Raw genomic sequence first — 13,250 nt, forward strand, 5'->3', positions numbered from 1 at the left:
TTTTTACATGCTGAATATTTCATGTAAATGTCAGAATTTTTATACATCTCTTGTTATTTTTAGGCCTGTCTACCCCGGCTCCAACTTCCCCCACCACTCCCAAGTCCACCACCGCTTTCTTCACCGGTAAAATCCCACTCACGGACGACTTTGGTAATCCCGTTCTGCGACCGCTCACTGACCAGTTCCACAAACCGGTCACTGATGATTTTGGAGAGACGGTTTCCCTGGTTCCAGCGTATATCACTCAGGCCAGACCCACCCCTTCACCACCAACTGATGAATTCGGAAGACCTTTCGTGATGTACCCAAAAACCGACGAATTCAAGAATCCAATCTTGGTCCCTAAGACAGATATTTACGGCAATCCGGTTACAGACGCTTCTGGCCACACCACCATGATACCAGAGTACGTGACACAGGACATCCCTACAGCAGCTCCACCTACTGATAGATTCGGAAACCCAATTCTGTCACCCAAAACTGACGAATTCGGAATTCCCCTCAAGAAGCCCACTGTCACTGATGCATTTGGTCAGCCCACTGCTTCAAACAACACCCTGACTCCCCAACCATTCAAATGTGTGCAGGGCTGGTCTGAGTGGATGAATGTAGATACCCCTAAAGGTGAAGGAGCCTCCAGTGAGATTTACGGTGCTGGGGATATCGAGAGCCTGTCCGCCCTCAGGCAGAAATTTGGCTTCTGCGCTCACCCTACCGCCATCAAGTGTCAATCAGTTCTGGACAAAGTCCCCTACACTGTGGCTGGGGACGTGGATGTGGTGTGTGACGTCACCAAGGGACTGCTCTGTGTGAACAGGAAACAGACCAGTGGGCTATGTGAGGATTATGAGGTGTCTGTCTACTGCGACTGTGGAGGTAGGTCTTAAACTGAACACACATATAAGTTATACAGTCGAACTTCAGTACCTCAAATACTTTTATCTTGGATATGTTTAAGGGATTTGAAGTCCTGTTTACTTTTTCCTTATGTTTTGTTGCCTTGATATCTTGAATCTTTGGATAATTTTTCTTCTTGATCCCATCAATTGAGTAATAGATAAATGATTTTTGACGGTATTTGGGAAATAAAAATATTGTAGTTTTCAAGTCAATGAAAAGAATTTGTCATAATGATTTGTTGCATAAACCTGTAGACAAGTCTTTTTGAAATTGCAAAATAAATGTTTTACTAGTTGACAAACATTGAGACAGTTGATGTGAGTTATTGTTGTCATGATTTGACAATTTTTTTTTTTCAATCTTACTGTTTGTTTTTTAGAAACAACCCCCAACCCACCCTCAGGCTCCACCCCCGCGCCCAGACCAGGTGAGCCCCACCCCCCTGTTCCCTCGTGTGAGTGGACACAGTGGATGAACAGTCACAAGAGGGCACCAGGAGACATTGACGAGCGCGAGACTCTGAGTCAGTTACGTCTCCACTACGATTTCTGTGAATTCCCATCAAAGATAGAATGCCGCGACGCCCAGACAGGTCAGATGTTTGATAAGACGGGAGATCTTGGGGTGACGTGTGACATTAACCGGGGTCTTGTTTGTGAGGATCTCTACCAGAATTCTGCCGAGGGTTGTCGGGATTATGAGGTCCGAGTTTACTGTACGGACGCTTGTCAGACCACGATCAAACCCACGGTCTCGTCTCTCTGCGAAGAAGGATGGACGGACTGGATAAATAACGTACATCCCTCAGCAGCCTCCCCCGTGGATGTGGAAGTTCCCAGGAGTATTCCAGGGTTCCCTGCCACCTGTAACGAGGTCATCGCAGTACGCTGCTCGGTCGCTGCCACAGGATTGGATTACAAGAGTAAAGGAGAGAACGTCATGTGTACGACAGCTGGTCTTAAGTGCACTCCCAAGCCAGGGGACACTTGCGAGGATTACCAAGTGCAGTTCTATTGTGCTTGTAAGTGTTTAATTATTATATATCTCAAAAACAAATAGATCAGAATTTTTCATATAATTGCCATGATTGCTGATATTTTTCCGTATATTTTCATATTTTTTTTCATATGTAATTGCTTAACTCATTCGTGAATTTTTTTGCATCACGAGATCACATAAACTTGATTTCATCATCGATATGTATACATGTATAAAAAGTCATTTAAATTGTATTTTGAAATCCATACATTGTTTTAACCAGTTGAAAAAAACTTAAAGATGAGAATCTCAATAAAATAAATTTTATAGCCTTTAAAATTAGAAACACAAGAATTCTCTTACAATGTATTCTTATCTATAGGTGCCCAGCCTCCTGTTCCACAAACTGATATTTTCGGAAACCCAATACTCATTCCAAAGACCGATGCCTTCGGCTTCCCAGTCTTGAGACCCAAGACTGATGCTTTTGGACAACCCGTCACCGACAAAGATGGCCACACTTTCATGGTTCCAGTTCCTGACAACACAACTCAACCAACTCCCAAACCAGAAACCGATGCCTTCCATAATCCAATCATGGTTCCCAAAACGGATGTGTATGGACAACCCGTCACTGACAAGAATGGAAATCTGGTTCTGGTTCCAAAACCAGACAACCAGGCCATTCCAAGCACAGCTTCCCCCGTAACCGGTTCCCCGGAACCAGGGAAGATTGTGTGTAACTCAGGCTGGACCTACCCCATGAATGTGGACTCTCCCAGCACTGGGGATGGGGATCTAGAAACTTTGGCCAAACTCCGAAGCAAGTTTTCCTTCTGTCACGAGGATGATATTGTGGCTGTCACTTGTAAAGAGGTAGGAAAAGGAAAAGTTCCAAGTAATTGAAGTTATTGATTATTTCTACTTCATATGTACAGAGTTAGGAAAGGGAAAAGTTCCAAGTTAATGAATTTGATTGTAAGATTAGTTGGCAAAACCAGATTAAGATTTTTTTCAACATCTTTCAATTTCCTAGACAAAATCAGGACACACAACAGATTAGAGTAGTTAGTATGTATCATTAAGTAAAATTTGACTCATTCAGATATCAAGAATAGTTTTTTAAATGAAATATTGCATTGTAAATCATTATTTTTCACAGTTATTAAGTGGCCTGACCCCTGCCGATCTAGGACAGAAGGTCACCTGTGATAAGAATGGACTCACTTGTCTGAATGCTGATCAACCCAGCGGCAAATGTCATGACTATCTGATACAGTTCTACTGCAACTGCAAGCCCACTCCAGGTATAAAACAAGAAAGAAAACCCAGACCTGGTCCTCTTTTTATCTGCTTATGGATTTTCGGGAAAAATACATATACATGCATTTTGAAGAGCCTTATTTTTATGAAGATAGCTCATGATTTATGATTAATTTACAAGACAAACAATTTGTAATTGGAGTTCCTTCATATGCTAATACTAGTGATGAGGAATTTTTCATGAAAGTTTAAATAAAGTTACTACAAACAAAATGATTCATTGACAACAATTTGTGAGAAGAGGAAAACTTTACATTAAAAGGAAATTCTTAATGAAAATGTCTGAACACAAATTGATTTTCTATTGTAGATGTAAACATGACAGTATCCCCAAGTCCTACACAGCCTGGTCCAACCACACCCCCACTTAAACACGGAAAAGACAGTAAGTTATTGACCAGTGAAATTAGAAAGATGTAGCCTTTGTCCTTCAATTAAAAAAAAAACCATTTATACATACAGTAAATTATGCCATGCATGTAAATAGCTATTTTATATATTAATTTGTGAAGCACTTTTGATTAAAAAAAACCCAAAAACTTCTGAACATCATTCTGTTGACATAAATATGACTTTTTGTACACACAGATTGTGACCATGAGGTGGGCGTGGCAGAATTCACCCCGGACCAGTTTTTGGCCTCTTCATCCCTAGATGTGGACCACGACGCAGACAAAGCGCGACTCCGTAAATCCACTGCCTGGGTGGCAAGGTTGGAATAATGGACTGATGGGGATTTTTAAGATTTGTTTCTTTAAAATCATGTATATTCAGCACCAGTTTTGGAAGTCTAAATCAAAATACAGAAAATAATTACAATCTTCTTAACTTCTACATGGCATTCTCTAAAAATGAAAGGACTTTCTAATTTTCTAGCATTGCATACAATAATTTTTGGTATAGTGTACTTAATGTTTTTACTGGATAAAGTGATTTGAATCAAAGATTATAAATTTACTAAAAAGTTTGATACAAATTACTTAAATATTTAAATCCAGGATGTCAAGAAAATTAATAATGCATTTAATTACCTGTAATTAAATTTTAGATAATTTTTAACTTTGTTTAAGTTTGTCGCATACCAATAACATGCACTTGTTTCAACACTTCAGATATAACGATGAGCATGAGTTTATCCAGGTCAACTTCCACATCCCCACAGCAATGACAGGCGTCCGTGTTCAAGGGGACCCCAAATCCCAGTCGTGGGTCACAAAGTTCATTGTTAAATTTAGTAACGATGGCCAGAAATGGACCCCCTACTACCAGAGTTTCGCAGTGGCACCTAAGGTGTTCCAGGGAAGCATGGATAGTGACACTGTCGCTTCTGCATTTTTCGATCGGGAGGTCACGGCTCGTTACTTGCGCATCGTTCCGCAAGAGTGGCACAACCGAATAGCAATGAGATTTGAAGTCCTAGATTGTCCAAAATCTACTGGTGAGTACCCTCTGCTGTATATGTTTAAAGAAGTGCAGGTTTTTGGGCAGAAAATTTAACAATATGGAAAACATGCAAAAAATTAGCAAATTTTACTATTTTTATAGAGTATTACAAAATATGACGTACACAATGGATTCACATGAAAACATAATAAAAATATTAGAGATCTTCTTAAATTTATGTGTTTTAAATTTCAAGAGCGTATGTTTATTACTTTTTCTTTAATAATATTTTCATTACCCCCCCCCCCCCCCCCCCCCCAAAAAATGTTTTCAAGGAAACTCGCACATTCTTGTACACAAAAATTTATCATAAATCTGAAACAATAAAATTTTAAGTACCGGGATATCAAATTTTTTTTGGATGAAATGTCCAAGGGACAAAATTTATTGATGTTGAGATTAAAAGATATTAATTTTCTGTGCAATAACATTCAGCATAATTGTACAAGCTAGTTTATGTTGCCACCTTCAATTCGTTTTCGTAACATTACAGAAACACCAGCTGTTTCCACTATGTCCCCTTCAACGACACCAAAACGTAAGTCTTGATCCGAGTTTGAACAATCAGAATTATCAGTGATTATGTAGAAGTTTGCCATCATAAATTGTAAGTTCACTTTGTGATAAATTTCACCTGTTATTTTTTTTTCAGGGGAGTGTTTGGATCCAATGGGAATTGAGAACAGTGCCAAGATCTCGGATAGTCAGCTGATTGCTTCGTCTTCCAGGGACTCCCTCTCTGGGGCCTCGTCTGGTCGTCTCTTCAATGACCTTGGGGCCTGGGTCCCTCAGTAAGTCAATTTTTAAAGTTGTAATTACAGGAAAAGTGTGTTTTAATTATAAAGATTTGGCTACACTTATATTTAAATTAAATGTTTGGCTATATTTCAGTCAGTAAGAATTTCTTAGTTACAATGAACACAATTATATGAAATTTACGCTTGTTTTACTCTGCCAAAAGTTTAAAACTGTACTGTAATTTTCAAAATAAAATATAAGATCATGTCTATGACAAATCTAAATCGTTTATCCTGTGCGCTCTATTATAATCGTGTTTCACTGTATCAGCATGCTCTTTAATACATGTAAGTTGATGCTCTGATTTGCAGGGAAGGGGGTCAGAAGAACTGGATACAGGTGGATTTTGGCTCCCCCCGTAATATCTCGGGAATCCTCACACAGGGCAGTCCAGGGGAGGAGCGATGGGTCACAAATTTCGCTGTGTCTTACAGTACCGATGGCCTGGACTTCTCCCTGGTCAATGGACCTGATGGCAAGGCGGCCATGTTTACTGGAAACGTGGACCAGAACTCCGTAGTGAAAAACATGTTTTCATCCGAGATCTACGCTCGGTTTATACGGATCGTTGTCATAGAGGCCAGTGCTGGAGGGGCGGGGCTGAGGTTTAATTTACTGGGCTGCTCCCCTGAGGCTACTCAGACAACCACAGGGGCACCAAAGATCTCCACTGTCACCCCCAAACCAGTGTCAACCATAGAACCAAGTACGTGGTCATGTGGAATGATTAACACTTGTTTGTGAAATGTCTGCTTAATGTTTATCTTTCTATATTAAATTGCATATACATGTATTATGAGGTATTCATATAAAAACTTAGGCCATCAAGTAATAAAAAATGTGTTGATAATTTTTTTTTCAAAATTTTTGGCCTTAGGCTATCTAAATTTAATTCCTTGGTTCTCAGGCCAATTTTCTCCAAAACAAATGCGGGAGGGCGGCATTTTATTTTTCATTTTATTGGCAATAAAGTAGATGAGGGAGGTTTTTTTTTTAATTTTAATTTCCGAATTTTCTTTAACATAAAGATAATTTTTTAATCACAGATATACTTTCCATTTCTGGTCAAATTCTCTGCCTTATCCATTGCTTAACAGCGTGTAAACATCGTAGGTAATGTCCTCAAATGTATTTTCAAACGAAGTAGCCAAAATCTCATTGTAAATGGCTACCGGAAGTGATATTTGAATACTAAACTACGAAACAAATGAGGGCGGAATTTTTTTTCCCGGATTGGTCTCCGCAATACCCACTTTTTATTTTTAAAAAAAATACAATAAAATCGGCAATGCGGCTACCTCAAAACGGATGCGCGCGGGCCTGAGAACCAAGACTTCAATTTTATATAGCCTTATAAATCAAACCTAAGTATTTGATAGTTTTATGTACAGACTGTATTTATTACTGCTTTGTTGCACACATCAGAGAGATTAATTAGTTCTTGTTTGTTTTTGTAAGTTGCCAAATATTTTTACAGTCTGTAGTCAGTCCATGGGCATTGAGGAGGCCTCAAGGATCCCAGACCGACTTCTGATGGCATCGTCCGAGAAAAACGCCACCTACGCTGCTCCTCGAGGGCGAATCAACACGGACCATCTCTCCTGGAGGCCATCGTAAGTACCAATGTTGTCCTCAGTCTTAAAACCTGTCCTCCATATTGACCTGAAGCTCGATTTGCTAAAAATCATATCACTGAAATCCCAGTACTTTTGTTGCGTGTAAAATTTTGCAAGACAGTTTTGTTTTAAAATTGTTTGCCTAAATATTCTCTTTAATAAAATGAAAAAGATTTCAAAATCATTTAAAATTACATTTGTATTAAAATGTAAAATTGCATTTGTGGTCTTAGTCATAGTCAAAAGCTGGACCCTGAGTAATAATTTGCAGTTAAAATTGATTTGGTTTATCCAAAATCTAGGATAATCGTAGAAATTTGATGATTCCTTTACTTCATTATACCATGTTTCAAAGTTGTTTTTGTTTTGTACCTGTAGGGCCACAGATCAAACACCGTACATACAGGTAGACTTCCTGGAGCCCAAACTGATCACTGGAGTAGTGACAAGAGGGGACGGAATTACCAATAACTGGGTCAAAACCTTCACAGTGTCAACAAGTATTGATGGAACCAACTTCTCACCATACAGTGATGGAGGAATTCCAGAGCCAAAGATGTTCACTAGCAACAACGACAAAATCACGGCCGTCACAAACTTCTTCAACAGACAAGTGCTTGCCCAGTATGTGCGTATCTATCCCAAGTCAGTGAATGGAGAGGTTTCCTTACAGTTCAGTGTTCTGGGATGTAATCCTGCTCAGAACCCAGGACCCACTACTCCATCCCCTGTCGTTCCAGAAACAGACGAGTTCGGAAATCCCATCCTGATCCCAAGGACCGACGAGTATGGACGTCCCATGACAGACTTTTACGGTAATACCATTATGGTTCCTAAGCCTTACACTCAAGGCCAGCCGACTCCCTCACCAGCAACTGATGAACAAGGCCGCCCCATCATGGTGCCCAAGACGGATTCTTATGGTAAACCAATCACTGATGAACAAGGACACACAGTAATGATTCCTCTGCCTTATGACCAAGCCACTCCCAAAGCCATTCCCAAAACAGATGCTCAGGGAAATCCCATTTTGGTCCCGAAGACAGATTCCTATGGAGTGCCCATGACTGATGAAAATGGGCATACTATCATGGTTCCTTTGACTGAACCTGCAGAGAAACCCACTGTGGTGCCTGTAACCGATACTCAAGGACGGCCCATCCTGGTCCCCAAGACTGATTCTTATGGAAAGCCCATGACAGACGAGCATGGTAGCACAGTCATGGTGCCTATACCTTATACACATGGACCTCCAACTCCATCACCACAAACAGATGAGTTTGGAAATCCAATTCTGGTACCAAAGACTGACTCCTATGGAAAGCCGATGACAGATGAGCATGGTAACACCATCATGGTGCCGCTTCCTGCTTCTACTGCAAAACCCACTCCAGAACCAGTGACTGATAAGCAGGGAAATCCTGTGTTGGTACCCAGAACCGATACCTATGGAAGGCCTGTCACAGATGCTCAGGGGCATACCACAATGGTCCCTATCTATGTCACACAGAAAACACCTGTTCCCGTGCCAAAGACTGATGATTTTGGTAACCCCATCATGATCCCAAAAACAGACACCTATGGAAAGCCTATGACCGATGACTTTGGGGAAACCATCATGGTGCCTGACTACTACACTCAGGGTTTACCTACACCTAGGCCCCAGACCGATGAATTTGGACAGCCAATCCTTGTGCCAAAGACTGACACCTATGGAAAACCGATGACAGATGATTTCGGCAACACCATCATGGTCCCTCTGCCCGAGGCAACAGAGAAACCGACTCCGTCACCCAGAACCGACAAGTTCGGAAATCCAATACTAGTTCCCAAAACCGATGAGTATGGAAGACCATACACAGACAAACAGGGGCATACAGTGATGATCCCTCTGACTTATCCTCAGAGTACGCCCATACCAAATCCAGTGACTGATCGATTCGGAGTACCAGTATTAGTACCAAGAACTGATGAATATGGAAAACCATACACTGATAGGTTTGGACACACAGAAATGGTACCTATACCTTATTCACAAGGTCAGCCTACTCCCAAGCCTAAAACTGATGCTTTCGGTAATCCCATCTTAGTACCAAGGACAGATGAATATGGAAAACCATACACAGATGAGCATGGAAATACTGAAATGGTTCCAGTGCCAGAAAACCAGAATACACCAACTCCAGTGCCTTTGACTGATGAGCAGGGAAATCCCATTCTTGTTCCAAAGACTGACTCCTATGGAAAACCCATGACAGATGAACATGGTAACACCATCATGGTACCCAAACCTGCCCCAACTGGAACCCCCACTCCAGCACCACAAACAGATGAACATGGAAACCCAATCCTGGTGCCCAAGACTGATTCCTATGGCAAACCTATGACAGATGAACATGGTAATACCATCATGGTGCCATTGCCTGCGACACAAGGGTTGCCCACAGCTGAACCCTTGACTGATAAATTTGGAAATCCAGTCTTGATGCCAAAGACAGATTCCTATGGTAAACCAATGACTGATGAACATGGTAATACCATTATGGTACCGGTTCCAGCCAATCAAGGAAGCCCTACACCAGCTCCCCAGACTGATGCACAGGGACGTCCTATCTTGGTTCCAAAGACAGACTCCTATGGTAAACCTATGACTGATGAGAATGGAAATACTATCATGGTGCCATTGCCTGCCACTCAAGGACAGCCCACTCCTGTATCAGAAACGGACAAATTTGGTAATCCTATTCTGGTGCCAAAGACCGATTCTTATGGCCAGCCCATGACAGATGAACATGGTAATACCATCATGGTTCCTAAACCAGCAACACATGCTACACCAACACCAGTGCCAGCTACTGATGAACATGGAAATCCTATCTTGGTCCCAAGGACTGATTCCTACGGCAAACCAATGACAGATGCAGAAGGAAGCACCATTTTGATGCCACTGCCAGCAAATGGTAGCACCCCATTGGTTATTCCAGAGACAGACGAATTTGGAAACCCTATTCTGGTTCCACGAACTGATGAGTATGGCAAACCATATACAGACAGCCAAGGCAAAACTGTTCTGGTTCCAAAGCCAGCCACACCACAGAAACCTACACCTGAACCAGAGACTGACAAATTTGGAAACCCTGTTTTAATTCCCAGGACTGATGAATATGGAAAGCCTTATACAGATGAGTATGGCAGAACACAGTGGGTTCCCAAACCAGCTACACATGGTCTACCCACCCCAGCACCAGAAACCGACAAATTTGGAAACCCAATCTTAGTCCCAAGAACAGATGAGTATGGAAGACCATACACAGATGAGAATGGTAATACAGAAATGGTTCCCAAACCAGCTTATCAGGGGACACCGACCCCAGCACCAGAAACCGACCAGTTTGGACAACCCATTTTGGTCCCCAAAACTGACGAATATGGCAGGCCATACACAGATGAGCATGGAAACACAGTCATGGTTCCCAAGCCAGGCACTTTTGGTGCTCCCACAGTGGTACCAATAACAGATGAGTTTGGACAACCCATCCTGGTTCCTAAGACAGATGAATATGGTAGACCATACACAGACAAGTTTGGCTCTACGACAATGATACCCCTGGTACCTGTATCCCAAGGCGTGCCGACAAGGGTACCAAGAGGTGAGAGGATCTAATTAACAGATGTTTGCTGAATCCAAAAATTAGGAGAAATGTAAAGAATCTTTAATCAATCCACATATTTTTTTTGTCTTTTTTCATTAAGATTAATTTGGTGTAAGCTTTACAGAATATAGATTAAAAATTTATTTTGCTTAATATTCATGCAGAGAAGTTTGATTTCCATTCTTGAAATTTATAATCAGTCAGTACAAAATACTGTGAAATCAATAATTTTTATGGGGGATTAATTTTCAAAGGTTTCTCTTTGAAGAGAGCCACTTATTTATTTCCACCAACAATCCTCCACGAAATAAAATTCTCACAAACCCATATTTTTACCTCAAACCATGAAAATTTGACCCATCGAAAAAAATGTGATTTTACTGCAACTAGTATATATTGTATGCTTATAATCATGCCTTCTTTCAGTGTGCCTTTCCTACATGGGAGTGGATGATAGATATGTAATTAAGAACAGCCAGATGACCTCCTCCTCCTTCAGTGGAACCAACACGCCAGACCAAGGTCGTCTCTATGGCGACTTCTCTTGGCAACCAAGGTAAGTCTAGAAAGGTTAACTGTTATGTAATGTCATTTTAACATAGGAGAATTGCATTCATAGTCCTGCTCTCATCCTTAAAGTCTGTTTGGTAAAGTTACTGAAATCCTTTATTGCAGATCAAATGACACTTCACCATGGATCCAGGTTGACCTTGGAAAATTGTCCTTGATATCTGGGGTCGAAACCCAGGGAGACACGATCAACAGAAAGTTTGTCAAGACCTACACAGTGTACACCAGCATTGATGGAAAGTCCTTTACCCCCTACTCTGACATCCCCGGGGCAGGAATTCCCAAAGTGTTCTCTGGAAACAAGGATGGCGATACCCCCATGAGGAGCTTATTCAACAGAAATATCACTGCTCAGTACATCAGAATTTACCCACAATCCACCTCTGCAGCTGGAGCAGCGATGAGGCTGAATATCCTGGGATGTAACCCAACGGCACCTATAAAACCCACTCCCACCGGAACAGCTACACCTAGTGTGTATTCATAAATTTTACTGTTTGTTAGTACACTGTAGATTCCTTATTTTTCACAAGTACTTCTTATCGCAAAATGGCTCTTTCACGTCAAATCGAGAGAACAATAAATCACAAGTGGACTATTGGTCAAGCAATTACACAAAAATGAAATGGATTTTTACACTATCTCTATAATAGAGAAGATAAATAGCAATTCTCGTGATCAAGAGATTTTTACACCATAAAATAAAAACAAGTAATTTTCTTTCATGAGTAGTGCACAAAATTACGTGATAATTAATTCCACACATATATTTTGGAATATACAGTTATTGGATTTAATATGTTGTAATTTAACCCTACCATATATCCTGTAACACTAGAATATTTACAAGAAATCTATTTTTGACATTGACCTAAAAAAAATACATGTATATATATAATAATAAAATTATTATAAATAAAATGTAAAATATTGCATTTTAATGTTTTAGCTTGTGATGTCAAGATGGGATTGTCCAATGGCCTCATAGTCTCTAATGCCCAGTTCAAAGCTTCCAGCGTGCTGGACGGTTTCCATGGACCAGAGCGGGCCAGGTTATTTGGACACAGGGATGGAAGCTTTACAGGAGGCTGGACTCCAAGGTCAGATTTTAAACAGAGTCTTAACGTATTCAAATTTTACCACATTATTGTAAACCAAATTTTATTTCTAAAGTTGCTTTAATATATTGTTGATCTGTTGTTAAAAGACACTGAGACTTAAAGGACCAATTCACGGTGAGAAATATTCGTAATGACGAGGCTCTTGCGAACCTCATGAAAATGTCTACCAAGAAAAATGTAAATTTTCACAGATATCACTACTCAATAATTCTTCATCCATGAAATTAAATCCCAACAAAACCATATTTTTTCCTCAAAGCACAAAAATTTAACCATTTGAAAATATTTGATTTTACAGTATGTGTTTAGCATTGACTTTGATTTAACTGTTCTCCATATAAAAATATAATCAACTTTCATGTAGGATAAGTAGTATAATGTTTATATTTTTTTGCCTTTAAAAAAAAAATCTTATCTAAGATGCTGTTATCAGGTAAATGTTCATGTAGAATTGATCCAAGTCGATGTCTTTTCTTTTATAGTGTGAACAATAATCGCCAATGGATTCAAGTTGACCTACTTTCCACAGAAGAGGTTTATGGTGTGATAACCCAGGGTCGTTCTGATCTCCCCTACTGGGTAACGGAGTACCAGGTGTACTACAGCACAGACGGAAGGTCATTCCAACCGGTAACCTCGAGCCCAGCGGTCAAAACACCCCAGACCTTCAATGGAAATATGGACAACCACAATCCAGTAACCAATGTCTTCAACCAGAAAATTGTGGCACGATTCATCAGGTTAGTTTTGAAACCAAGCCCTGAAAAAAAGAGTAGACAAATGAGAGGGAGGAATTTTTGTTTCCTCAATTGAATTCATGTACAAAAGTAATGCAGTTAGATTCA

At 40.4% G+C, this 13,250-nt stretch overlaps 1 protein-coding gene across 1 annotated transcript in view; it reads left to right on the forward strand.

Moving 5' to 3' along the window:
• The window catches only part of LOC134282945 (uncharacterized), a 61,774-nt gene that overhangs the window by 13,955 nt on the left and 34,569 nt on the right, over window positions 1-13,250 (forward strand). Inside the window, exons 19-34 of the mRNA XM_062765365.1 lie at window positions 64-879; window positions 1,283-1,924; window positions 2,264-2,757; window positions 3,044-3,188; window positions 3,515-3,589; window positions 3,793-3,916; window positions 4,317-4,642; window positions 5,141-5,185; window positions 5,300-5,438; window positions 5,757-6,151; window positions 6,923-7,058; window positions 7,440-10,711; window positions 11,141-11,270; window positions 11,390-11,757; window positions 12,234-12,384; window positions 12,888-13,145. Coding sequence (XP_062621349.1) covers window positions 64-879; window positions 1,283-1,924; window positions 2,264-2,757; window positions 3,044-3,188; window positions 3,515-3,589; window positions 3,793-3,916; window positions 4,317-4,642; window positions 5,141-5,185; window positions 5,300-5,438; window positions 5,757-6,151; window positions 6,923-7,058; window positions 7,440-10,711; window positions 11,141-11,270; window positions 11,390-11,757; window positions 12,234-12,384; window positions 12,888-13,145 — 7,516 coding nt within the window. The remainder of the gene's footprint in view (window positions 1-63; window positions 880-1,282; window positions 1,925-2,263; window positions 2,758-3,043; window positions 3,189-3,514; window positions 3,590-3,792; window positions 3,917-4,316; window positions 4,643-5,140; window positions 5,186-5,299; window positions 5,439-5,756; window positions 6,152-6,922; window positions 7,059-7,439; window positions 10,712-11,140; window positions 11,271-11,389; window positions 11,758-12,233; window positions 12,385-12,887; window positions 13,146-13,250) is intronic.

The sequence above is a fragment of the Saccostrea cucullata genome, unplaced genomic scaffold (assembly GCF_032062105.1).
Source record: "Saccostrea cucullata isolate Sc308-1 unplaced genomic scaffold, CSIRO_AGI_Scuc_v1 ctg1877, whole genome shotgun sequence".
NCBI classification, from domain to species: Eukaryota; Metazoa; Mollusca; class Bivalvia; order Ostreida; family Ostreidae; genus Saccostrea; species Saccostrea cuccullata.